General features: G+C 43.1%; 1 protein-coding gene across 1 annotated transcript in view; it reads left to right on the forward strand.

Annotated features, from left to right (window-relative positions):
* Positions 1–303: 303 nt before the first annotated feature.
* ANKFN1 (ankyrin repeat and fibronectin type III domain containing 1) overlaps positions 304–27,750 on the forward strand; it is a 371,664-nt gene continuing 344,217 nt past the window's right edge. Inside the window, exon 1 of the mRNA XM_070560769.1 lies at positions 304–583. Within this exon, the coding sequence (XP_070416870.1) occupies positions 416–583 (168 nt within the window). The 5' untranslated portion in view covers positions 304–415. The remainder of the gene's footprint in view (positions 584–27,750) is intronic.

Genomic DNA, 27,750 nt, shown 5'->3' on the forward strand with positions numbered 1-27,750 from the left:
GCCTTTAGCTTTTAACCACCAAATGATATTGTCTCCCTTATTGATTTCAGCAATGTTGAACTTGTTTGAGGGCTACAGAATCCTTCTGCGACACAATGTTTTATAATGCCCATATGGCTTCACCTGGAGTCATTCTGGAAACTCTAAGTTCATAAATAATGTCTCTCCAACTTGGTTAGGCTCACAGTGCGAGTAGAAGACAGATGATCTACGGCCGTACATGGTATCATTGCAAGCTAATGTGTTACTTCGTAGTCTTGGGTTGCCATCCCCTGGAGTGCTTTGATGCGATCAGTTGTCAGTTTCAGATCTGTTGTTTCTCTCACCAGAAGCCCGGCCGGTGGAAGATGACAGCCCCAAAGCCCTGCCTGTGTTAGGGGAGCTATCGAACTCGAATAATGACATAAACGAGTCCATGTTCATCTGGGGAATTTCACACAAAGCAGCCCAGAGGAAAACCATCTCTGTCGATGAAGGTTTGTTTCACTTGCAACAGGAAAAGCAGCAGCAGCAGCAGCAGCAGCAGCGACTGGAGCCGGTCCGCAGGCTGGGGAGAGGTGGCGGGAGGCTGAAGCTGCCACATGTGAGTAGCCTTTTATGCTTTCTCTGCAGCTGGGAAAGGAATGCTGGAGAGGGGTCTCAGCTGTGGGGTGGGCGAGCATGCAAGGGTTGGGGCTTTCCGTGAGGCTGGGGGTGGGAGGCATGATTTACACAATTAACAAGTACATTTGGGATCTGCCCTCCTCTTCCAAAGGAGGTGCAAGAGTGTGCCCACACGCACTTGCATTTTCTCTGCTGATTCTAAATCAATGTAAGCAGCTGGTGGGGAATATTTTCTTTTTGTTTCCTTTCTTTTTTCCTTCTTCATCCTTGAGAGTGGGCTGCATGGCAGAAAGACGCCTCAGCCTGAGAGAGCTTTCCTGAGCGCAAGGACTCCCCCAGAGGTGTTCTTTCCCAAGTTTCTTTTGTAGATGTGTAGACCTCTATTCCTTTACCAGGAGCTGCTCTTCTGCAGGGGCGTTTACATGCTGCTCGCCACGAAGGGGCGAGGGTGACTTTTGTTTCTCTGGTTCTCAGCGCGCATTGTCTCTAGTAAACAGCACCAAATCCAACATGACTTAACCTCTCAGTTGTCGCTGTTAAAAGTGTTCAATGAGCCCAGCACAGGCATGGAGAAGCACGGCTTGTGTTTCACGCATCTTCTCAGCCTGGGACAAATAAGCAGGTCTCTTGGGGCTGACGGCGTCAATGCCATCTTGAACTTTGGAAAAGTTTTCATTATGTTTGTTTGTTTGTTTTTAAATCAAGCTCTGGAATTTACTGTGAACGTTGGGTAGATTGAAGCTGAAAAGGGCAGGATAGAGAGTTTTTGCTTTAAAGCACTCATGCAGCTAGCAGCAGGTTCTCTTCTCACCGGGGGAGCTGGTTAGTATCTTTGGGTTATTGTTATTGATGCCAAATAATGTGTTGAGCAAAATCCACCTGGTCATAAACTTGCTTGTATTCCGGTTATCTGAAGACATCGTTGTTTTTCTGTTTGTTTTCCTGCGCTTCCTTCTTTCTCTCTCTAGAAGCTTTGATGTGGTTGAGCATGTCACACTGAATGTTTAGATGCTTGAGCATCTGCAGGAAATGCACATAAGTTTATCTTCTCTGGGAGGAGGGGAAAAGAGGGAGAAGGAGGGAGCAAGAGATGGACGCTTCGCTCATCCTGAGAGCAGGCTCTGAGCAGCTGTGCAGGATGCAGGTGGAAGAGTCGGAGACGCTTCACATTGGGACTTGGCCTGGAGGAGGGCAGTCAGCGAAGGTTTGGGCGCAGACCTGAATGCTGTCATCCTGCAGGGTTAGGGCCACAGTTCCCAAGTTGCTATGGGATGCGCAATGAAATATGAACTGGGGGTGGGCTTCACGGGGAATCCTCTGGCTGAGGCAGTGCTTTCCAACATTTCCCACAGCATGACACTCCTGGGTAAACAGATGAGGCTACTCAAAGCTGGGGATGAGTGACTAGAGGACTCACGTGGCTGTTCTAGTGGACAGAGTTCAATATTTAGGGCATCGTGGTATCTGGAACCCATCCATTGCACATGGAGTGCCTTGGCGTACAGTTTGGGAGGATCTAACTGAAGCGACCCAGGGAAAGCCAAAGAAATGAGGCAAAACGAGTAATCTGATGCCTATGTTTTGTTATTATTTATTTTGCCATTACTAGTAGCAGCACATTGTGGAAATGTTACATAGTGTTTTTTTTAAAGACTTTTCCTAATCTAGCCCTTTTAGCACCTCTGGTTCTTCTCTGTGCTCTCTCTCAGTCTTTATCGAAGCACGCTTTACAACATAACTATAACCACAATCTAGATATATTTATTTACTCCACTTCTTTCCCCAATATTATTCCATAAATACTTTCCCACCTTCCAGTACAGTTTTCACGTAGATGGTTAATTGTGCCTGGTGCCTGGATTAAATGGATTAATCCTTTCAGTGAATATGCCATAATCTGTTTAGTAATTTTTGGCTATTTAAAATTCTTCTAGTTTTCCCATAATTGTAATGCCACTATGAATATTTCTGTGCATAAAGTGATTTTACTTCCCTTGTTTAAAAAAAATTGGGGGGATGAATTCTCAACATTGATATTAGTGAGATAAAAAACATGAATATTTTTGTGGCTTTTCATGTTTATTGCCAAACTTTTCTCTGAAATGTATTTTCATTCTCCAAAATCATCAGTAATATGGTCTAGATAATTATTGTTTTATCCAGAGACTTATGCACATTAGGTTCTTTTTCTCTCCCTCTCTCTAAATTAGGAGCTATGAAAAGGTACGGGTCATTTTTTTAAAGCTGGATTTTGAGTCCTGTTAAGGCAGGAAGTATCATCCTCCCAGGACAGGCCCAGCTTCTCAGGTTCCTCCACTTTGTCAACGACTCCCATGAGGAACCCAAGTTCAGCACCCTCCCATGTCCACCTCCGTGAGGGGTGAAGAAAGAAGGGGCAGAAATTCTCCTTCCCGTACCGGGGCACCTGAGAAAGATGAGGAGGGGTCACAGAAGAGGAAGCCAGCCTAGAATTATCTCTGAACCCTGGAACTCAATCCCAGCAGGTCCCTTCGGCCCTTCCATCTTCCTCTCCAACAATGACAGAGCCACCATAGAGGTAAACTCACTTCTTGGGCAGAATTTGAGGCTGACACCTGAGAAAGTGGGTGGGAGTGGCGTCTTTGGGAAGATGAGGACTAGCTAAGCTTATTGGGGGGAAAAGGAACATGTTTTAGGATCTCCACTGCTCTGTGTACTCTTCCAAATGCATGTGCTTTAATGGTAGGGGTCAGACAGGGCTGAATGCCAACTCTTACCAAATAAGAGCTGTAGAACACTTCCTTTTCAGTTCTTACCTCCTATAAGGACAATTTTTATCAACAATTTATTTTTTCTTTTATTTCCTCTTCCCTTGTATCTTGTCAATTTGGAGATGAATCTGTGCTGTTCTGACCTCCTGTGTAGCTCACCATAAATTGCTTCAGTATTAATCTCTTTTGTTCATTCTTTAATTATTTGTGCAAAGGCCAAGAGCGCCCACTGGGAGCCGCACAGAGACTCAGCACGCATTTGTCCACCCTGACCTATGCAAGTGAGAAATGACCGTATCTTGGGAGCAAGATTTTCCTACAGTGTATAAGCGGGTTTGATAAACATGGGTTTTTTAGGGGCGTTATTGATCTTTCCGTCTGCAGGGCTCAGCAGAAGAAGTGCTGCTGCATGAAAACGGTGGGCCTCTGGCGCATCTGAATTCAAGCGGAGGTGATGGGCAGGGGTCTGAGAAGAAAGGGAAGCCTTGCTGCTTCTGACGGTGGACAGACTGAGAGAAATGGTGTGCTCATGGTCTGCCAGAGAGAATAAAATTTTTGTCCACTAAGGAGGGGACAGGAGGCTTTTAAATTGTCGAGCATGGGGGTTGGCCCGTGGCCGAGTGGTTAAGTTTGCGCACTCTGCTTCAGCGGCCCAGGGTTTTGCTGGTTCTGATCCTGGGCATGGACATGGCACCGCCCGTCAGGCCACGTTGAGGAGGCGTCCTACATGCCACAACTAGAAGGACCCACAACTAAAATATACAACTATGTACTGGGGGGATTTGGGGAGAAAAAGCAAAAAAAAAAAAAAAAGATTGGCAACAGTTGTTAGCTCAGGTGCCAATCTTTAAAAAAATAAAAATAAATTGTGGAGCAAGTATTTAAGAAAGACATTAGTAAGGACTTCCCGTATGATAACACTCCTCAATCTCTATTGTATTATTGGTTTAAGGTTCAGCTCTCCTACAAGATTATACTCTGGGAGAACAAGGATGGCTCCTGCTTTATTTACGGCTGAACCACCAATCTTTTGCCCTGTCATAGCAGATCCCGCTTATCTGAGGTTTGCCATGTGCCAGGATGTGTTTGAAGTGCTCCATCTATGTTATTGCATTTAATCCTCATGCAGTGTTTACTATTATTATTTCTGTTTTACAGATTTAAAAATTGAAGGACAAGGAAGTTATGCTGGAGAGTAGACAGAGCCGTGTGTATGGGGGCCCGGGGGTAAGAAGGAGGAGGCCTTGAGAAGAGAAAAGAGTCTCGTGCCCCTTGAAAGTGTCAGGACCATAATTTGAGCACAAGCAGTCTAGCTCCAGAGTCTGTGTTCTTAATCACTGCTTCATCAACTCATTGAACATTGGCTGAGGGAATGATTGAAAGTCTAAAAGAACATAAAGGGGCCAGCCCCTGTGGCCTAGTGGTTTAGTTCGGCTTGCTCTACTTTGGTGGTCAGGGTTTGGTTCCCGGGCACAGACCTACACCACTTGTCTGTCAGTGGCCATGGTGTGGCAGCAGCTCACATATAAAATAAAGGAAGATTGGCAACAGATGTGAGGACAAATCTTCCTTAGCAAAACAAAGAAAAGAAAAGAACATTAAAACAATGCTGTACAGTTAAAATGCACTAGTCTAATAATAATAACAATGATGGTGACTTTTATAACAAAGTGACTAACACTATTTACTATGCACCAGTCACTTTTTACCCAAGCTTTGTGTGTGCATTTTGAGTCAATTCTTACCACAGCCTTATAAGATAGCCACCAGCCTTATCTCTATTTCACCAATGAAGAAACTCAGGCTCTGAGATATTATACAACTTTTCCAAGGGCACAGAGCTAGTGAGTCTGACTCTGATGTCTGTTATCTATGACCCACCTCACTGATATTCCAACTTAGTACTGGATCAAGGGCCAGAGCACTCACCACAAAGGGCTTTCCTGGGACAGTGGAGCTGGGCTCAATGGCCTCTTCTGATCTGTTTTGATGTAGGGTTCTGGGATAGCTTTTAGAGCCACCCTTCCATTATCCTGCACAGAAAACGTAGGTCTCAGCCTATGCCTGGTACTGCCTGAAAGACAAATTCCTAAAGGAAGAAGTCTTTGAAAACATATCACTATGGGGCAAGTCCCAGCTGAGCACCCACCTGTGCTGTCCAATATGGTGGCCATTAGCCACACGGGGCTACTGAGCACTTGAAATGGGGCTAGTTCAAATTGAAGTTGCCATAAGTGTGAAAATACACACCAGATCTCAACAGCTTAGTATGAACAAAAGGTAGACTATCTCGATAATTTGCATTGATTGCATATTGAAATAATGGTGTCTGGGATACAAAGGGTTAAATAAAATATATTCTTCAAATTAATTTTACTTATTTCTTTTTAATTTTTAAAAAATTGTGGTAAAATAGACATACCATAAAATTTACCAGCTTAACATTTTTTTTTTTTTGAGGAAGATTAGCCCCGAGCTAACATCTGCTGCCAATCCTCCTCTTTTTGCTGAGGAGCACTGGCCCTGAGTTAACATTCGTGCCCATCTTCCTCTACTTTATATGTGGGATGCCTGCCACAGCATGGAGTGCCAAGCGATGCCATGTCCACACCCGGGATCCGAACCGGCAAACCCCGGGTCGCTGAAGCGGAACGTGTGAACTTAACTGCTGCGCCACTGGGCCGGCCCCCAGCTTAACAATTTTTAAGTGTGCAATTCAGTAGTGTTAAGTATATTTTCATTGTTGTACAACCAATCTTGGGAACTCTTTTGATCTTGCAAAACTGATACTCTCCATCATTAAACTATTCCTCTTTCCTCCTTTCCCTTAGTCCCTGGTAATCACCCTTCTATTTCCTGCCTCTGTGAACTTGACTACTCTAGCTACCTCCTACAAGTGGAACCATACAGTATTTTTCTTTTTGTGAATGAGCTATTTCACTTAGCATGATGCCCTCAGGGTTCATCCACATTGTAACATGTGTCAGAATCTCCTTCCTTTTTAGAGATGAATAATATTTTGTTACATGTAGCTACCACATTTCATTTGTCCATTCATCCATCAACGGACACTTGGGTTGCCTTCACCTCTTTTTGCTTTTCGTAGTGTGGCTTCTCCAACATTTAGCATTGCATACATGCCTTGCATTTGTGGCTTATATTATGTTTCCATTGGACAGCTCTGCTCTGAACTTTTCTCTCTTCCTTCCCATCCCCATTCACAAGGCCTCTGCTACCCTTTTCTGGATGTTACTGGCCTCTCTCTCCTCGCTTCCGTAAGACCTGAGCCAAGAATCTCAGCTCTCATCAAGCACTCCCTTTTATAAGGCTCTCTGAAAGACCGTCACATTCAGCAAAGTTTTCTGTAATTAAATGAAACTGACATATCTCAAGAGGAATATTCCCTTTTTCCATAACACATAAGTAGAAGGCCCAATAAATTGAGACTGAGAAGGAAAAGCTTTTGAAGTGATTTGATGTTTTTAAAAGTCAACAGCTTTCCTCAGCTCACAGTCTGAGAGTGAATTTTATTAACCACCAAACAGGGAAGAGTACAAAACCAATAAAGTATAAATTCAAGAGCACAGATCGACACCAGTCTCTCCTACAGGTTTTATAGAAAGACCCGGGATTTGGAGATGCAAGACGCTGGAATATTGTCAGTGTCTTTTGGATTTCTCATCACTTTTGGGATAAAACTCGAAACTCAGCATGACACCCAAGGCCTTTAACTTTCCAATTTCCCTTCCCATCATTTCCCACAGGACTCTCTATAAAAAGATCAGCATTACTTATTAGTCCCCAGATGTGCAGTGCACTCCCAGGCCTCCCAGCCCTGACAGTGATCTTACTTCAGCCTGGGAGACTCTACCCCCACTGTATGCAATTGGTGAAACCTTACTCATTCTTCAGGACATAGTTCAAAGGTCACCCCATCTGTGACAAGGACACCCTTGGCCCCAGTGTCCATCAGGCTCCCAGCAGGAAATGGATGACACACTCCAAGGAGTGGTTACAGAGCACACATTGGGACTGTTTACAAAGGTGCAAGCAAGATTAAGGGAAACTGAGATGGGATGGTGAAGCAGCTCAGGGCTAGTACCTGCTGGAAGCAGGAAGGAGGAAGCAGTTACTGGGACATGGCCACACTCATACGTGGTGCCTCCAGACAGAAGCTGGCATCTCCTAGAACAGTGCAGTCCCTGCCAGGCTGCAGTGTGACAGGAAGGGAGCTCTCTCCCGTCCACCCTCTGATGTCCTCCCATTGACTGGACCCGTCTGGAAGCCAGAAGGCATGAGTGCTCAGAGGATGCGGTTCATAGAGGACACCTCCAAGAGCACAAAGAAGGCGGGAAAAGGTGGAAGGTGCATCTGGGAGGACAAACAGAGACTCTAGCACAAGCACGTACCACATCTCCAGAAATGCTCCCCTTCCCAAGACTCCTCAGCATTACCGTTTACATCACAAGACAGTGCTTATCATATTGTACTCGGATTGTTCAATTAAACATCTTTTTCCCATCTACACATGAAACAATGAGCTCTTTGAAGGTCAGACTCACTCATCTCATTCATATATATATTTCTAACAGCTAGCAAAGTACTTGGTAGCCAGTAAGTACTAAGTAAATACTGAGTGAATGAATGTGTTCCTCTATCACATATTTGTTCTCTAAATCCCTCTCAGGATGAATCTGGGTGACCTATATTGACTATCGATTGGGAATTTCTCAATGAATTGGATACATCGGACTAATATCCCCCTTCTTTGAGTTCCAGCTAGAGAACTAAAATGATTTGAATAAATGATTCTCAGTGGCTTGCTATGCTATAATTGGTGGCACATTAAGTTGTGAGGAATTGAGGAAGGCGAGCGTAAGTGGTAGGAATCGGCAGTAAGTTAGACCAACCACACAAATAAGTGTTTGTGTAGGTGCCCAGAAGAAAATGGCAGTTGTTTGAATTAAATCAGACAGTAGAAGTAAAAAAAGAAAGAAATATATATACATAATATCATGCACCTTTTCTTTATGGTCTCTTTAGTTGGATTTTTCATATAAATCTAGGTTTGGAGAAAGAAACTCGAAGATTTAATGCTTTGAAGCTTCAGCAATTGGGATGAGAGTTGGGGGCACAGTGAGAAATGCCAGCCAGGGCAATGGGAAGCAGAAGGCTGGACATGGAGACTGGACACTGACGATGAAGGGCACGTTCAAGGCTGAGGTTGACACAGCTATGGTTGTTCCAGGGATGAGGTTTCACTAGGCCGACCAGTCTCCTAACCAAATCAACGAGTGAGGACACAGCTCTGAAGTCTGTCAGTGTAGCTCGGGTTGCTGCCTCTACGGGGTCCATTTTTAACCTGCAGTTGGGAGGTTGTGCGAGCTTCCTAGGGCTGCCAGAACAAATTACCACAAACCGTGTGGCTTGAAACAACAGAAATTTATTTTCTCACAGTTTTCTGGAGGCCAGAGTCCTGAAATGAAGGTATTGGCAGGGCCATTCTCACTCTGAAAGCTCTAGAGGAGAATCCTTCCTTGCCTCTTCCAGCTCCTGGTGGCTCTAAGCTCTCCCTTGCTTGGGGCATCACTCCAGCCTCTGCCTTCATCTTCACGTGGTCTTTTCCCCTGTGTGTTCCCTCCATGTCTGTGTGTCTTAAATATCCCTCTCCTTTCTAAAGACACCAGTTATTAGATTTAAGGCCCACCCTAAATCCAGGAGGATCTCATTGAGAGATCCTTTGCATGTGCAAAGGCCTTGTTTCCAAATAAAGTCACATTCACAAGTACTGGGGGTTTAGAAATGGACACACTTTTGGGGGCCGCCGTTCAACCCACTCCCGAGGTTATGCTCGTTCTGGTAGATGGCCTCCTTTCCAAAGCTAAACTTTATCCTTGAGTCCACATTTTCTCATCTTCCTGAATCTAGGATCTTGCTCCATCCATTATTTCCATTTTCTTTTTTGTGCATTTAACATTTTCAGCCTGAGCCTTCCCTTCGGCCTACAAATGTGCTTAGTTCCTTCCTAACCATGAAAGAGCCACCTTCTCTCTGTCAGATTCTACCTTTTCAACACCACCACACCTCACCCCGCCGTCACTCCAAGGAAGGAGGCCTCCTCTCCTTCACTTCTCAGACGTGTCTGTACTGACTTGTGCTCTCATTACAAACACTGCCTTTCTGAAGTAACCAGGAGAGCTCAGGTTGTCCAACCCCATGAACTCTGGTGCTCTTTGGTTCTTCTGATCCTCTCTGCAATGTGTCACTCTCTCAGCCATGTCTTCCACTTAAAGTCTCTCTCTTACCTCCAGGTGTCCAGTTAGAGCTTATAGGGAAAAAGCTTCCTCAACTACACCCTGCCCGGCTGCTAATGGGTTATTGCCTAAACTTAACGTTTTTTGTCTTCCTTCCCCGCCATGCCACATGGGTTGACTTTTCTTTAACAATCTACTTAAAGCAAAAGTAACATTTCTAACCACCTGTCAAGTAATCAAAAAGTGGCTTCTTATTTTTCAATAAACGAGTACTTACTACAACAAAAGTGCTGTATGTATCCCCAAGGTAGTGTTTCATCTCTTCAACAGGTTTGAGCCATCCACTCTTATCTCGTCATCACCTGGGATCGGGAAGGCATCCCAGACAAGGACATGGCCCAGTGCTCCACAATTTCATAGGAGATGGATTTAGACTCTGACCACGGTGACTCCCATCACCTTCTTTCTATGGCAGGGTTTTATAGTTTCTGTAGAACAAGGGGCCATGATTCACAATGGCCCTTAGCCATTCACTGATTTGTCAGTCTGTGTGTGTGCTGCTGTGGACCCTCCAGGGGCTAACAAGAGAAGAGGGGTTTGTGAATTCAGATATTGTTTAGACTCTAGACAGCAGCAGAGTCTATCCTGGGCTGCTGCTCCCATGCAATCTTAATTTTAGTTATTTTCTTAGAGAAGCACCCATTTCATTGAGATTTTCAAGGCCTTTGGAGTTAATCTGTATCCAGTGGTACACAGTATTCCACTATAAGATTGCTTCTCCCTCTGTATCAGCAGATATGTCTCTTCTTATTCCTAACATTACTTGTTTATGTTTCCTCCATCTTTCTTTCTATATTTTGATTAATCTTTTCAACTGACCAGCTTTTGGTTTTACTGATTAATTTTACTTAAGTATGTCATTGATTTAGTTTTATTAAACCTTTATTGTTAGGTAGTATACATGCACAAAGACACACATAGCACAGCTCAGTGGATTTTCATAATGTGAATGCACTCATGTAATCAACACTACATGAGGAAACAAAATGGGACCAGCATAGCACCCCAGAAATGCCCCCATGGGCCTTCCAATCAATTGCCCCCAAGGGGAACATTATCTACCCGCTGAACAGCAGAAATTCATTTTGCCTGTCAGTTTTTCTACTTCCTGTACAATGTACTTATATAAAACGTGTGTGCTATTTTGTGTCTGGTTTTATTCATTATTATGGAAGGTTTTGCATCTGTAACCTACTTTGGGTGTTATCAGGATTAGAGACAATGAATGTAAGTCACCTGACACAGGGTCTGGCTGTAGCATATGTGTGTAAGTGGCAGCTATCATCATGAAAAGATGGCATTATCTGCAGATGGGTGAAGTGGAGATGAGAAAGGGAAGTGAGGAACATGTGCCGTGGACAAAGCTCAGCTAATTTATCCTGACAAGAGTCCGGCCATGTCCTGCTCAGGACCAAGACTGGAAGACCCATGTTGGGGAGCAGGATTTTGGTACCTTCTTTTCAATTGTCTGATGATAATCAGTACCAGGTTTTATTATTTCCCTAACATTGCATTATAGAAATTTTCAAACCCATTGAAACATTGAATTTTACAGTGAACACCCATGTACTTGGATTCTATAATTAACATTTTACTCTTTGTGCTTTATCACATATTCATGTCTGTCTATTTATCAATCCATCTTTATTTTTTATGCTTTCCAGAGGAAGTTATAGGCTTTAATAGTAGATTTTTTTAAAAAATTGGATAAAATTCACGTAACATAAAATTAGCCATTTTAAACTGAATAATTCAGCAGTATTTAGTATATTTATAATGTTGTACAACAACCACATCTATCTAGTTCCAAAATATTTTCATCACTCCAAAATAAAGCCCTTTACTAATTAAGCAGTTGCTCCCAGTTCGCTCTCCCTCTTGGCCCCTGGTGACTACGAATCTGCTTGTTTCTATGGATTTACCTAGCCTGGGTATTTCATGTAAATGGAATCATACAATATGTGGCCTTTTGTGTCTGGCTTCTTTCACTTAGCCCAATGTTTTTAAAACCCATCCACTGTGTAACACATATCTGTACTTCACTCCTTTTATGACTAAATGATATGCCATTGTGTGAGTATACAATTTGTATATCCATTCATTCTCTGATGGACATTGGGTTGTTTCCACCTTTTGGCTATTGTGTTTTTGAATATTTGTGTATAAAGATTTGTTTAAGTAATTGTTTCAATTTTGGGAGTACGCCTAGGAATGGAATTGCTGAGTCCTAAGTAATTACTATGTTTAACTTTTGGTGGAACTGCCTAACTGTCTTCCTGGTATGGTAGTAGGTTTTTAAGCCCCAGGAAATCTCTTGCTCAAGATGAGCATGCTTGCAAGATTAGATTTTGTGCCTCCATGGTCAGCTATTAATAGTGATTTAGCCCCAGTCTGATGACCCTAATTAGCCTCCTTTCGGGATAAAATACACAGAGATTTGTGGTACATGAGAGGAGACGCTGATTAGGCAGGCTACAATTTCCTCTGGTCTCCTATAGAGTGTGTCAACTCAACTGGCATTGGAGGGGCCAGGTGGATAATCTGTTGGGCATAGAATGCTCAGTTAATGGTTCCTGTTGTATGATTAATGAGTCTCCTTTCCAGGAAACTGCCACATGGAGCAAGACCTTCTGATATCACGTGAGCCCTGGATGGCTGAAGCAGCACCAGGCCCCGTGATGGTTTCCTGGGTTATGCTAGGAGCTAAGTACAACAGATTTGGGCTGGAGAGAGAGGAATTTGCCAAAGAGATGCATGGGAGTGGCAACTCCTGGAACAGATGCTGACAGCTGGCATGAGATTTCAGAGAGCTGCCCCTGCTCTGCCAGCTTGAGAAAACAGGAGAAATTCCAACTATTGCATGATATCATCTGTGCCTTAGTAGCATTTGTTTTTAAACTATGGATTTAATTGCTGTTCCATTGGCTCCTATTTCTTCTTTCCCCAAGAAAAATGGAATCTTTGAAATCCCATGAAAGCATGTTCAATTGCCATTTCTGTTCCAACTTCAAGACAGAATCATCCCTAATAATGAAAACAAACCTGTTATTGGCAAAACAGACCCAAGTGTTGATTTTGGAGAATCAGGAAGGGGAAGCAACAAAGTTTCATAGTGGCCCAGAGGCTGCAACAGATTAACAAAGGCTGTTTATAAGCTTGCCAGTAGTCCAACACGTTTGTACAGCACATTATCATGTGTAAATGCCATTCGCAAAAAAAAAAAATGTGGTCAGGTAAGCAGACTGGGTCCTGGTAGATCTTGATTTGCAGATGAAGATCTCCAGATCAAAAAAGATATGCAACTTATTCAAGGCCATAGAGCTAGCAAGAAACAGATCCAGAGCTCAGACCCAGTACTAGGTCTGGTGTATGAGAAAAAGATAATGGTACCCAAGGTGTTGGGGAAATAAACCTTTGGAGTCACATAGAACCTGGTTTGGGCTTTTTGAACTGTGACTCAGTTACCAACCAGCCACATAACCACACGCAGGTCACTTATTCCCCCAGCTTCATTTTCTTCATTTTCCTCCTCTGTACAATGGAGCTAATGATACTTATACGATTAATGTGAAGGTAAAATGAAATAATGTATATGAAGTATTATACATACTAGCACTTGCAGGTGCTCAAAAATTGTAGCTTTCCTGCCCACACTGGAGCATGCTGGCAGATTCTAGAAAATCTCTTCCCACTTCTTCTTCAATCCTTGTTCTTTTTCTCCAAAGTGTCCTAAACTGCACTTGCTGCAGCCCTCAAGCAGAGTTCTTCCAATGAGAAGATATTATCCTTGACATAAGAACAACGGAGATGCTTTGAGATGAGGGGACACTTTGCAATCAGAGGGTAGGAAAATCGATGTTCATTATGTAATTGGGATAAACATTCATTTATTTGTACAACTGTCAGGAAGCAAAACCTGATCCAAGGCCCATTAGTCACAAGGCTGGTTTGCAGAGGGCCACTCAGTTAAGGCAGGGAATTTAACATGAAAGGAAAGAGGGAGCCAGAACATTGTGGCCTGGTACATTGAGCATTAGTGATTATTTTGGTCCTTGTTCTACAAGCTTTCTCTAACAGAGGTTAAACCAGATCCTGAAGCCTGTCCGTATCAAGCATCCATGGCAGGCATGGGCAAGTGGTGGCTTTTCATCTCCTTGTCAAATTTCTGAATTGGGCAAACTTGAGAACAAGACTGAGAGGCAGAAATGCCTGTCATATTTCACAAAAAATGCTGTCCCAAAGACAAAAATAAACCTCTCAGACCATTATAGGGCAGAACTGAGCTGACTTTCCTACGTCTTCTGCAGAATTTGGAACTTGCCAGACTTTGGAAAGGTCATGTAGTCTGGACCCTTATACAATCATGTTCCAGTAGCGTTTGTTCTTTAATATGGAATTCTCACTGGTGACAATTGCAGCATTAATGGTAATATTTATATCATTATGTTCTATGACCAGACAGTGTGAGCCACAATTAATAAGCATTCGCTCAACACCCACGGGGCACCAGGTGCTGCTGCTACAATGAGGAGAGGTATTGCAGAAGTGCATGGAGAAATAAATGATTTATTTTATTTTTCACATTTTGTAAGCACATTTGTATTATACATGTGCTCAGCACATTTGCATAATCTGCTACTTGAATGAATAAATTGACGATGCATTGTGGAATTGCCTTAAGTATGTTAAGTAGTCTAATTGCTGTTATTGTTATAACTGACCTCATTTGCTGGGTACCCACTGGGGGCTGCCACGTGGGAACAGCTGAGAACAGTGGTTAAGAGCACCAATTCTGAAGTCACCTTGCTGCATTTGATCCTGACTCTGCCACTTAGTAGCTGTGTATCCTTCAAAAGCAGATCAATTTCTTTGTGCTTCAGTTTTTCCATATGTAGAATGAGATGGTAACAATGGTACCTGCCTTGTAGTATCATTACAACGACTAAATGAAGCAACATTTGTAATGTTATTGGATGTGTGTCATTGCATAATGTAATCATCATCATCATCATCATCATTGATATATATATGGATCATATATATGGCAGTATGCCCATTTCATGTATGAGGAAGCCAAGTCCTAAAGACTCAGGAGCAAGGTAGGCTTGAAATTCAGGTTGGTCTTGCTCCAAGTACCTTCTCCTGCCTCAAAGCCAGCTGAATCTTGATAATGAACATAGTACACCAACCTTGGAGGGCCTGGAGATGATGCTCAGGAGATCACAGGGCCTTCTTTCACTATACGTTGGATTAATAAGGCAGAGCCCTCTGGTGCCTCCTTCTCCAGAAAGGAGCATGCCTATAACATATACACCATTCCATCCTTCCTGTAGCTGGAGAGAGTCTCCATTTCCAAAAGAACAGTCTCTGCCTAAATATGCAAGGACTATGACAAAGGAATTCAAAGAGATTCTTACCCTACTGCTAACATACTTATTCAGTTACCACTCTGTGTAAGGAAAGAAACACAACTTCAGAGAGGTGTTCTAAAAGATCAGTCTCTCCAGGTCCGACTCCACACCCATAGTGGTGACAGCATGGCCTTGAGGGTCTTTAGTCTGTGGAAGATCTTGAGTACTGGGCTCGACTGGACAAGATGAGAGTTTTAAATTGGCATCACCAAAGCTAGGACAGACATGTGGTGAGGAGAAATCACATTCAAAGAGAGAACCAGAGGTCAAGCTAGAGAAAGAGTTTAAAATGCCCGTTCTGCAGAGCCAGGAAGTGAAATGGAAGACGGGTGCAACTTTGAAGCCGAGATAAATGGTCATTAGAGAGCAAAGCATGAGGTGGAGTGAGGTGGGCAGCTCCTGACAGTCTGAGCACACAGCTGGGAAGTGGCATGTCCAGTTGCCTTTGGTGCCTGCTGGCTTACTTGTTTGTTAGGGGCTCTGTAAGGCTAGAGACAAGCAAGGGCCCCTTGGTTTATGAAAGGAATCTCTAGAGTTTGAGTCCGGTGAGAATTAATCTGATGTAGAATTTTTTCTTTAGTCTCATAACAATGAGGATACCTTGGAACACTTTTGAGTCAATGCCACATATCAAAGTTTTATCCCTATTCCATTATGCTAGAGAGGTAATTTGGTGGGAGAAAGCATGGAGAGAAGAAAAACCTAAAATCCTTTTGAGTAAACATTATCAGGTAGAATTTCTCTTCAGTTTGTCACTAACTTATCATTACATGAATGAGAATTTCATTAGTCCCAAGGGAGATATTTAATTTCTGGGATACCTCTAGGATGGTGATGTTATAGTCAATGGAGGCAAAATGATCTTTGCTAAGGTTCTGCATTCTTGTGATATCTCTTTGGTTTTTAACATGGAAGTTAAACATTGATCTAACACTAATCAGGAGTAACCAGATGAGGAGACTGATGTGCCCAGACCAAATTATATCAATGTATTTGTTGTTTGACATAGGCAGATTATATCAGAGAGACCTTAAACTTTGCCTTATGCTGGACTTGGTTGTGAATTAGGAAGACGACCCCTCTTCATCCAGAATAAGTCATCCCACTCTATCGACCAACCATTGGATTTTCCTATTTTACCCACTAAAGGTAATAGTAACTTTTGAATAAGCTTCTTCAGGGATTTCTCTTGAAAGGATAAGGGATAAAGAACCTGGGGTTACAGGCTAGGAGACCCTTTGTGAACAGGCAAAATATGCCTCATCGTTACAGGGAAAACTTGTGGACCTGCAACCTATGAATCTGACCCAAACCTGTCTTCCAAATCTCTCAAATCCTTGGCCCTAGCCTGCTTCTCCATAATTGGCCCTACTCTTGTCTGTATTCCAGCTCTATCATGTACCTATGTGATTTTTGACCTCCCTATTACTCTTTGGATTGACCTTCTGGCTCCTGTCATTTTCACATTTGGCTTATTTTGTGCACTTTCTTGAAAACTGTTTCCTCTCCTTCTCTGGCTCACTCACTGGCAACCTGGACAACTAACTTGAAAGCTGATCTCCCTCTCAGTTTACACTTCTCCCCTACTCCAAGGGTTCTGGAGCCTAAATGCACTGCTAATAATAGATGTACTTTCTCTTCCAACTTAGAATGTTTAATGCATTTGGCAGCCTTTTAGCAGTGTTTCCTGTGATACCTTCTCCAGGTGCCAGGAGATACAGGTTGCATTCATCCATTAGCTGCATGCCAGGCACTTTGCAAACACTGTGCTAAATGTTTCGTCTTGTTTAAGTCTCCCAACAACCCTCAAGAAACAATTATTGTTCTCTCTTTGTTATCTCTATTTAATAGAGAAATTTTGGATTGCACTCTAGCCATTGTGTTGCTATAATGTAGAGATTCTGGATTGTGTTATATTCCTCCAAAGAATACTTATGTGTTTTTTTTCCAGCAGGCGTTAAACTTGCTTAGACTCAAGTTGCACACTCTGTCTTGCCTGTGGTGGGTGGAAGCTCAAATCTCAGTTCAACTCTTTTTTCCTTTAGCTGGGTATTTGGAAGTTTGCCTCATGCATGTGCAGTTCAGGGTCAGCCAGATATTTTGGCAGAGTTGATGCATAGAAGCTGAGGCTCCCTTATTCTGTCTCTCCTTTCTGGGCTTCACTTTCCAGAGGCTATGGCTACCTTGGGTTCTGCCTCCGATTCCTCAGACCAGAAAGATGGCAGATTTTCTCTTAGTTCTTCAGCCAACCTGTGTCACATCATGACTGTGATCCATCCTCAGGACAAAATTGAAACAAAATGGGAACTCACCCTCTGTTGATCTCTTCTTCCAAGTTTCAGTTCCCTTCTGAGATCTGCCTGCCTTTGTTGGCTCTCCAGAGCCTTTGGATATATTTTGCCTTTTTCATATTTTGTCCAGAATTTATAGCTGTTGTTTGTGGAGGTTGTGCCACTGGATACTTACTCCACCATACTGAATGCAAAACTCCAGAAAATGTCCAATAACCACTGTCTTTATCGTTCTTCTCATGATCAGTCTTCTCTTGCTGAGTCACAATCACAGGTGTCCTGAGCAGGCATTGTGGGACTGACAGACAAAAAGGGGGTTACGATACATCTCTGGAATGTCGGGTTTGCATCCCTCTCCAGGGTTTGCAAAGCAGTGGTTCTCTCCAGAACTGTGTGGGACATCACCCTCCCCAAATCCACATATATATGTGAGGAGAAGGAGGAAGAGTCATTTTCTTGAGTAAAGCACAGTTGGTGAGGTGTTACTTCTGCCACCCACATCTCCCTCAGAGGACACATAGCAAACGCCTCTCACTTTGGAGACAGGAGGCTTGCCAAAATACACCACCCCAGCCCGACATGATGGGGCTATGTCTTAGAGGACCAAAGAGGCAGAAGCCCCTCTGCCCAAGGTTCTTGTGGCTTTTGGGGCTGGGGGTACAGAAGAGGTCTGGTTCACTCTTAAACCCCTGCTGATGGAGCTTGGAGTTTATCTGAGGGACAGGAGCCACGAGGTATGTTTCCCATAAGGAGTGTGGCATGTGACCCAGGCAAGGGCCAAAAGGAGATGTGACTGCCATTGGGGAGGTCCTCCACACTGGAGGGCAGCAGAAACTGATGTTTCTTGAGCACCATGCACTCCTCAGGTGCCTCCATATCAGCAGAAAACACTCACAATTCACTGCATCGGTTTAAAAATATGAGCCTTTCCTTTCCGCCTCCCCACTGTCCTGACTCCAACAACACACACAGCAATGTAGACATTGTCATTAGTGCCAGGACCAAACAAGGATGACACCAGCACTGGGAGCCGGCAGAGAAGTGACCACAAGCGAGATAATGACACAAGGGATGGTGACTCCTGGAGGCTGACCTCTGCCCCAGTTATCCCTCAAGTGGGACATAGTCAAAGAAGTGAAAAGAAGAAGTGGAATCAGAAAGAATAGGAGGGGAAAGATCCATGGGAAAGATGCTATGAGAATGAGATTGTAGACTGACGTTGTCTAAGATTTTAATAACCAGGACTGGACTAAAAAAAGAAAAACAGGAATGACACAAAAAGAAGCTGCCTTCTCCAGGCAGATGGAGAGTTCAGGCCGGTAAAGGAACTTGCAGTTCTGAGGATAAAGTGGGCCTTGTGTCTGAACCTGACTGACTGGTGGCTCCTCTCTGACACCTCCTACATGCACAGACTCCGAATCTGGGTGCTCTGAAGAAGACTGGCAGATCGGAGGACGTGGAAATTTAACCTCTGTAAGTTGGGAGAAATCGAGAAAGCAGTAGAACCTATTTACAGTATATACATTCAAAAATGTGTCAACAAAGAAAACCCAGAGGAGAAGGACAATTAGACATGTCACAAAAGCAGATACATGAATGGCTAAGAAACATAAGAAAAAAAATCTTTGTTTCTCGAGGATTGTTTAAAATGCAAATTAAATCAAGGAAATACATTTTCTCACCTATGAAACTGGCAAAAGTGTAAAGGATTTTTAATATCCAGGGTTGGTGTTGGGGAGGGGGAGAAGAACACTCATCTCAGGATACTGAGCTTCAAGTTAGAATTATACACTCTTTTCAGGGGGCGATTAACAGTCAACATTTAGCTGTGCTTTCCCTTTGACAGGTCATACCACTTTCAGGAATCTTTCTTACAGACAGTCTTCTAAGTGTATAAGGATACATGGACACTAACTGCTGTGTGACTTGTAATTGTGAGAAATCACAGACAGTCTAAATGCCCAACAGTAAGGGAATTTTAAAAGAAATTATGGCAAATCCATACCATTTGTTATTCAAGATTCAGCATTCAGGAATACTATTTAGCTACCAAAAAGAATGAAGTACATCTGTGTGAATAACAGAGAAGCTTGTCCAAGATAATAATTGTTGAGTGGCACAAGGAAGGAGCTAAACCTCTCTGTCAGGCTCTGTTCTCAGAACTTTACATTAATTCATCCATTTAATCTTTGATGATTAAATGCCTCTCTGATTAGTACTATTGTCACCATCCACCATTTTAATGAAGGAGGCAATCAAGGCCCAGAGAGGTTAAGTAAATTTCCAAGATTGGCTCCAGAATGCATGTTCTTACCTATTTGCTATACTGCCCCTCATGTGTGTGTATATGTGTGTGTGTGTGTGTGTGTTATGTGTGTTCCTAGAGACATAGAAAGTGTGTGGGTTATGGAAAGATGATAATACACTGTATTTCTGTAGTGTGCCACCCGGTTCTCCTTTGAGGAACAAGGCACGTATTTGCCCACATGCTTGAAGTGTTAGCTGCTGGTGGCTCATAGCTCAGTCCCTCCCCAGGGACAGCCCTCTGCCAAGAGAGCTGCCTCCTCCAAGTTTATACCCCCTTCTGCAGGTGTTGACGGGCAACTCACATCTAGTGAATGGTGGAAGGGGTAGCCTACAACCTCGCCTCCTTTCAGGACAATTCTAACGGTCCATCCCAGCTCCCAACTTCCCCTGTGAGCCAGCGGAGGCTTTTGTGGAAACTACATCCCAGTCCAACTCCTCCCTCTGCCCAGGCCTGCTTCCTTTACTCCTCTACCACTCTGGTGACCAAGGGCACTTCTTAGTCACCATCATGCAGGTAATCTCCACCTCAGAGTCTATTTCCCAGGGAGCTGAAAGGTGGAGAGTGGAGGGGAGAGCTGAGAAAGGGACTTCCATTTAATATATTTTTCTATTTTTCATGAATTTTGTTTAATGAACATGTATTACATGTATTAATTTCCAAAAGACCAATATAAAGCCTAAAAACATAAAATTAAGAAATGTTGCTGTAATTCTATAGCAAACATAAAGCAAAATTGGGACCCTAGAATCCTGCTGGAGATTTGTATCTTGGAAACAAAATAGCATGGTTCTCATTTACTTTTTAGGTTTCTCACCTGAAAAAAAAAAATGCCTTTCCATTGTGCCTAGGCTTTCTCCCCGCCTGATTCAACCCAAAAAAACCAAAAGTGTTTTCTACCCTTGCTTCTCTAAATTTTGTCTGGAAGTTCTGATATTTTTGAGTCTCCAGGGCTCTGTTGTCAGAGGGTGAAGGAAGCCTGTTGTATTTTCTCTCAAATCCCTGCCACAGAGAATGAGAGGCACTGAACCTTGTCAGAACTCCAAATTTATCATATAAAAGCAAAACAAAAGAGCTGTGCATTTAGGTCATTGAGAGACAGAAAGGTTTGCTAATGGAAAGGAGATTGATTTAGTGGTTAGAACAGGAGCCCTGCAATTTTCCGGTCTCCATTTTACTTATAAAATAGGTACCCATTTTGCTCACCCATTCTCTGTGCATTCATTCATTCATCAGAAGTTTACTGAGTGCCTATTGGCTGCCAAGTATTATGCTCTTGGGAGGTGTGCTGGCTTGATTGTGATCTGATGAAACAACGGAGTGACTTACTGATTGGCGAGCTACTCTCTGGATGTTAGAAGGTACTGTCCAGTGAACTCGGTCCAGAGGAGGACAGCCTGCCATTGTATCTGTCACAGAGAGCTCTCTGGGGTTTAGCTGAATTTGAGAAGATGTGAATCACTCTAGTCTATGGAAAAAGCTACTGGAAAATTTTCTTTCCCGGGTGATTACAGAGAAGCAGGAGATTTCCTGTCCAAATTCCATATCAATGACATTATGATGGCTGCTAATGATAACAGCAGCACTTTGCTCTTAAAGAAGTGAGTGATGAGATTATGAGCTGACGATCAAACAGCTGAAACCAGACAAGACATGCAGACAGGAATTGCAGGAAAGCAAAGTAGACCCTCAGGGAATGAATGAATGAATGAAGTGAATGAATGAAACTCAACCGTGCCAAAGAAAATGCTTTACACATGATAGGTACTCAATAAGGGTCAGGAAAACAAAATGGAAAAACTGAAGCACATATACTGGGTCGCTGACTACCTCTCTGTCTTCCTCCAACATCTTTTGAGCACCTATTCTGTGCTGGACACTATGGCAGGCACTAATGCCTTTCACAGGTGAAGTCAAGTCATGCTTTATAGTTCCAGGCTGAATTGTGGTCTACACTTCCTCCTCCTCTTCTGCTATAAGCAGACCTTTTCAAAAGTGCTACTATGTGCAGAGAAAGAGAGAGAGAGAAACAATAAAAGCTCAAAGTCATTTCACATGTAGTTTTTGAACTTAAACCTAACTGGCTCTTGAAACTATTCTTTTGACAGAGAATCTGCTCTTGGAACAACAGATGCATTATGTCAGTGTGGTGATGACTGAGATATTTTTAGATTCCCATATTCTGACTTGAAGCAGAATGTGAAAGTGGAGCTGTCCAGGAATAAGAAGAAACAGGCAGCCAGGGAGCAGGAACCTCTGGCATTATGGAAATTCAGAGCAGTGGGTTGCTAAAGGAAAAATCCAGTCTAACATTCAAGTTCAACTATATTAGAGATTAGACAGGACCTTAGCTTGTGGAAGTCACCTTGGAAAGTTTACATGTAGTTAGGTATAAATACCATTGCCTATGCTTGAAAAGGCATCTGACAGCAATGGCAATGGCATACTTAGATGAAACCTTACTGATTTCATACCCATTGACAAAGAGAAGAGGATTCAAATTCCAATGTCCTCAGGTGGGTACCAGGAAGGAGAGAAGCAGCCAGGTGAAAACAGTGGCAACCTGGAGAGCCTGTGCTCCAAGGAAAGGATCATCACATGCTAAATTCAAGCCTATTGTAACCTCATGGGAGTTCAGATCCTGAGGTGCCATAACTTGGGAAGTTTCAAGAGAAGCAGGAAATCTTGACTTTTACTGAAATCTCTCGATGTTTTTTTAAAATAGGCACTGTCCACAGACATGTATTCATTAGTTTCACCAATGGGAGGCACCAGAAGGCAAATGGCCCACAGGATTAATGGTGAAAAGGGAAGTGGAGAAGATGAATAGAATGTGCAGCAATTAGATGTTGTCATGGCAGCCAAGTATGGGCACAGACAATGTTGAGGGAGTGTAACTTCCTTCCTTCTTTCCTTTTTTCTTTTTTAGGTGTAGCATTTAGAGCAAAACCAAGACAGGTATTATGTGAATAAAGACCTTATTTGAACTGTAAGACACATTTGGTTTTTCTCTCACACTGCTCTCTGGGTTTTGTGGCAATTCTGAGAGGTCAGGAGAGGCCCTCATGGTTCCAAGGTGACTTTGCTTCCCAACTAGTGGGCGGGCTGCGTATCTGAGCATATCAAGCAGTGCTCCAGAAGTTTTTCCACAGGCAAGGGCCTGGCCCTTCCTGATCTGTTAACAATGTGTACTCGGGAAATTTATAGGAAAAGGTGGAGAAATTAAATATCATCCTGTCACCAACTTTTTTTAGCTCTGATAAAATATAATACATGCTATCCTTTGTCTTCTCCTTTTATTTTCTGAATCATTTACTTTCTGAGACTACTTTTCCAGGTCTGGTGACAGAAAGCCTTCAAGGTTGTAGGATGGAGTGGAAATAACTTGGCCTGGGAGTCTGGAGACCTAGTCACCTAGCCAGTTCTGATAGAAGCTAACTGAATGACTTTGGACAAACCTCTCTTAACCTCAGTTATCCTCATCTGTAATGCAGCAAAAATAGGGCAAGAGATTCCCATAGTTGCAGGAAGCTCAGACTGAGAGACAGAAGATTTGGATTCAGTTCAAGTTTTGACATGACCTAGACTTGTGATCTTGGTTCGATCACTTCTGCTCGTCCCAGTTTTCCGAATGGCAAAATAAAGATGCCCATTTGTTCATTCATTCAACAAATACTTGTTGAGCTTCTAACATGTGGCAGGCTGTTTTGGGGTTAGACTAATGCCAGATATTTCATAGTTCTGTCTCAGTTTTGATCAGTGTAGTGGGTTGAATGTTGACCTCCAAAAGATCTGTCCACATTCTAATCCTCAGAACTGTGACTGTGACCTTTTTTGGGAAAAAAGGTCTTTGCAGATGTACCTGAGTTAAAGATCTTGAGATGAGGTCATCCTGGATTATCTGGGCGGGTCCTAAATCCTATGTCAAGTGTCCTTATAAGAGACATACAGAGAAGAGATCCAGAGGAGAAAGCCATGTGAAGATGGAGACAGATTGGAGTGATGCAGCGGCAAGCTAAGGACCATTTGTAGCCACCAGAAGCTGGAAAGGCCAGGAAAGATTCTCCTCTAGAGACTTCAGAGGGAGCATGAGCCTGCCAACACCTTGATTTTGGACTTCTGGCTTCCAGAACTGTGAGAAAATACATTTCTGTTGTTGTAAGCCACCAAGTTTGTGGTAATTTGTTATGGCAGCTTTAGGAAACTAATACATATGGGTTCAGGCCAACCAGCTGGCAACTGTCTTCTTCTCTTTTGTGGGACCACCATCTGTGGATGCCCAGAGGGCTTTCCTGAAGCAGCAACACCATTTGGTTCCACTCAAAGCTCTCTGTCGAAGGAACAATCCACAGTGGTTCCTTTTGCACGGGTTACCATGGTCTCTACCATATGATGGTGCCTTCCTTGGGGCAGGTGGTTTATCAGGAGCAAACATCTGACTCAAAGCTACAAGAAGGCTCTGAGGTTGCCTAAAGGAATACTTTTGCCTAACAGGGCTATGAGTGAGCATATTGGACTAGTCAGACTCCTCCTCTTGGAAAATTTGAATCTAAGGCACAAAGAAAGAGGGATTGGTTGCTAGAAGATTCAGAAGAAAGCATCATGAAGAATCCACAAGGCAGTAGGAAATGTAAGTATATAGAATTATGAGCCACAACAGCTTTAGGTAAGCTGAAGCTATAGAGTAAAGAAAGTATGCTCTTAAAAATCAATTTATTAGGATTGAAAGCGGATTGGCTTCCACTGGTGAAAAGGTTTCCGTTTCCAAGTCTGAATTTTCAATGTCCCCTCACCTCCTCCCCATTTGTCAGTACGTTTTTAGGTTTGTTCATTTAAGATCCTTGTCCAGCTAGCCAGGGACTTCACCTAGATTCTTCTGTTTGGGCTTAGCTGAACCTGATGTTGGGGATGTTCCTGTCCTGGCCAGCAGGTTGGCTCCCTGAAACAGTGGCAGGCATTGTTTTTGCCCACAAACGTCTTCTCCCTTTCCCCATCTGAGAAATGTGCCCATTGTCCTAGAGAACCTTCCTAAAGGGTTAAAGAGACCTATAGTACATGGCTGTCTGTTCTAGCTCCATGCCCAGTATCTGGTTCACACTATTCCTCAGTGCTAATTAATAAAAAGTGTACTCATACAATAACTATCATTTATTCACTCCAGCATCATGTCAAGTGCCATAGTGGGAATTAGCATGAATTATCTCCGATCCTCACAATAATTCTGCCAAGGGAAATTATAATCTCCCTTTGTAGGTATTATTAACAATATTTATCTGGCAGGGAGTTTGTGAGGATCATAGATAATGTATCTAAAATGGCACATAGAAAACATTTTAGGGTCAGTTGCTGCAGCTGCTGCTGCTACCGAGACTGAGGAGAAAGCTCAGGAGGCTAAGTAACTTCCCCAAGGGTCACAAAGATGCCACTGAGCAAGCCAGAGTTTGATCCCTGGTCTGTTTGATCCTGTGTCTATACTTCCTGGGTCTGTGATGGGGAACCCCGGGATTGCTAAGCCTTAGCCATGGCTGAATCTACTGACATAACATGGATTGCCCTGGAATTAGATACCGTGGACCACACAGGGCTCCTCACGGTCCATAGGGAAGTGACTGCCTCACCCTGGGAAACACTGACCATGACCCCTTGCTTGACCTTGGCAAGTACATAGAGTCCACCAAAAGGGCTTGCTGCCTCCCAGAGAGGCCACGGTTTCTTTATCTGGGTGGTATCTGTCTGCTCAGCACTGGCTGAAGCCCCTGCCTCCAGCTCTCTATATCTACTGCCCCCTTTGCCTTTTAGTGCTGTTTAACATGAGTAGAACCACAAGCTGGTTCCCCTGCACTAGATGGTGACATCCCTTTCCATTCTCAGCCCCAAGGAAAGCTTTCAAAGGGGTTCCCTTGACCCATTTGTTAATTACAATTTTTGTGGAAGTACCCATCCCGCTCCTCAAAGGTGAAAACTTGGATGAGTATCCTACCAGTTCTTCTAGATCAAAGACTGGCAAACTACGATGGCAGACCCAGTCCAACCCACTGCCTGTTTTTATAAATAAAGTTTTATTGGAACGTCACCACACTCATTCATTAGCGTGCAGATTATCCATGGCTGCTTTGGCACTGCAATGGCAGAGTTGAGTAGTTGTGACACAGCCTGTATGGCCCGAAAAGCCCTTTACAGAAAAGTTTGCCGAACCCTGTCCTAGATTATGGACCATTTTCTATGCACACAAGCAGTATGTGTGTAAGCAGTTTACTGAGGACTCTCAACCCATTAAGCACAGGCATGAAAGGCTTTATTAATTCCAGTCACCATCTATAACTAGATTATGTTGTTCTTACTTTGCCTCTGGGCAGAGGCTCCCTTAATGACATCTTGGTCCACTTCTATAATTTTCAGCCACTTGAGTTATTAAAAGTTTCAGTCTGGTAAATGGATAAATGCGGCCTGATTTTTGTTTGTTTTTTATTTTTAATTTAAATTTCAAACTCAATTTACAGCTCTTCTCCTCCCTTCTCCCTAGCTGTGGCCCTAGGTACTTGAAGAGAACATATAACCAGGCTGCGAGATATCTCCCCATCTCCCATTCCTCATCACAAAACTTACACAGTTTGGGAGAGAAGAGAAGGGAGAGGGGCAAAAAAGCTAAAAACTCCTTACCTTACAGAGTGAGGTGCATTCCTCTCCTTGGTGTAGCTCTGTTTCTGTCAGCCCCCTGGGGATAGTTAGTGGTTCCAAAAGGCTGTGTGGGCACTGGGTTGATTCCCGGGCGTTGGCACCTCCTTGAAGCATCTGGCCACTTCTTCCAGTTGATTCCCTCCACATCTCTCTAATATGTCCTTCTTTGCATCCCCACCCCTAATACTGCACAGGTCCTGTTGGTAGCCTCCACTCACATCTCCTCTCCCCAGCCTTCCCTGGGGGCTTGATTTCCTCCATCTGTCTCTCTCTTGTTCTCCTTTCCCCTGACTGACATCCAGAAAGGGAAGTTACTATAGTCCCCCCTTTTTGCAGACACTGGCTATCTTAGGATGGGACTCTGTTGGAGTTTCATCTTCCCTTGGGCACCCCTCCCCCTTGGAGAGAGGAATGATAAGCTCGCACTTCAGCCTCTATCTACCTCACAAGGCTGAGAACTTCTTTATCAACTCTTCTTATTCTACTTGAAGGAGAGGAGAAGGGAGGCAAATGGCTAAAGGTAGTAGGGCAGTTCCGTCTTCCCCTAGCATCGCTTAAAAGACGTGGCCACAGCCAGCTGCTGGTGGCTCTCTTTAGAATGTAGGGTGCTTAGCATAATATTTTCTCATCTGTGGACCATAATCACTATTCTGAGAAGACAAAAAAACCCACTTGACGTCTTGAGAAGTTTTTATGTGCTGTGTGTATGTGTGTGGGAGAGATTAAGAAAACAAAAAAAGACTTCTTTTTCTTTTTTAGAAAAATAGGACAATACTCTTCACTATGACAAAATTTCTTTTTATCAATTAAGCAATATATTGTGAACATCCTTCCATCTTCGCACATACAGATCTACATTAACCTTTTTAATGTCTACAGAATACTCCATCACACAACATCCCCTATTATATTTACCCATTTACCTATTAATGGACTCTTAGATTGTCCATAAATTTTCACTACCATAAATGATGCTGCAAGACATATATTCATATACACATCTTTGCACTTGATTGCAAAGATTTCTCTGGAAGAGATTTCTAAAAGCGCAATTGCATGTCAGGGCATGCACATCTTTTTTTATATTCTGATAGACAGTTCTAAAGTTGGAGTGTTAATTAGCACTCCCATTAACAACGAATTAAAGAGTTTTTTTTTCTTCACCAATATTGAATAGTATCAATCATTTTAAACTTTGCTAGTAAGAGCTGGGGAAAGTGGTATCATCTTTTTTCTTTCCCCTAATGTAAATTCATTCAGTTCAGTAGATGTACATTGAGTAGCTGCTAGGTATAAGGCACAATGACAAGAAGAAGACCCATCTCTGCCTATATGCCCATGAAGATGAAGACACTCGGCGGGGGGGCTCTAGGGTATAAGGGTAGTGCTATTTTGAGA

Source organism: Equus przewalskii, chromosome 10 (genome assembly GCF_037783145.1).
Source record: "Equus przewalskii isolate Varuska chromosome 10, EquPr2, whole genome shotgun sequence".
Classification (NCBI taxonomy): domain Eukaryota; kingdom Metazoa; phylum Chordata; class Mammalia; order Perissodactyla; family Equidae; genus Equus; species Equus przewalskii.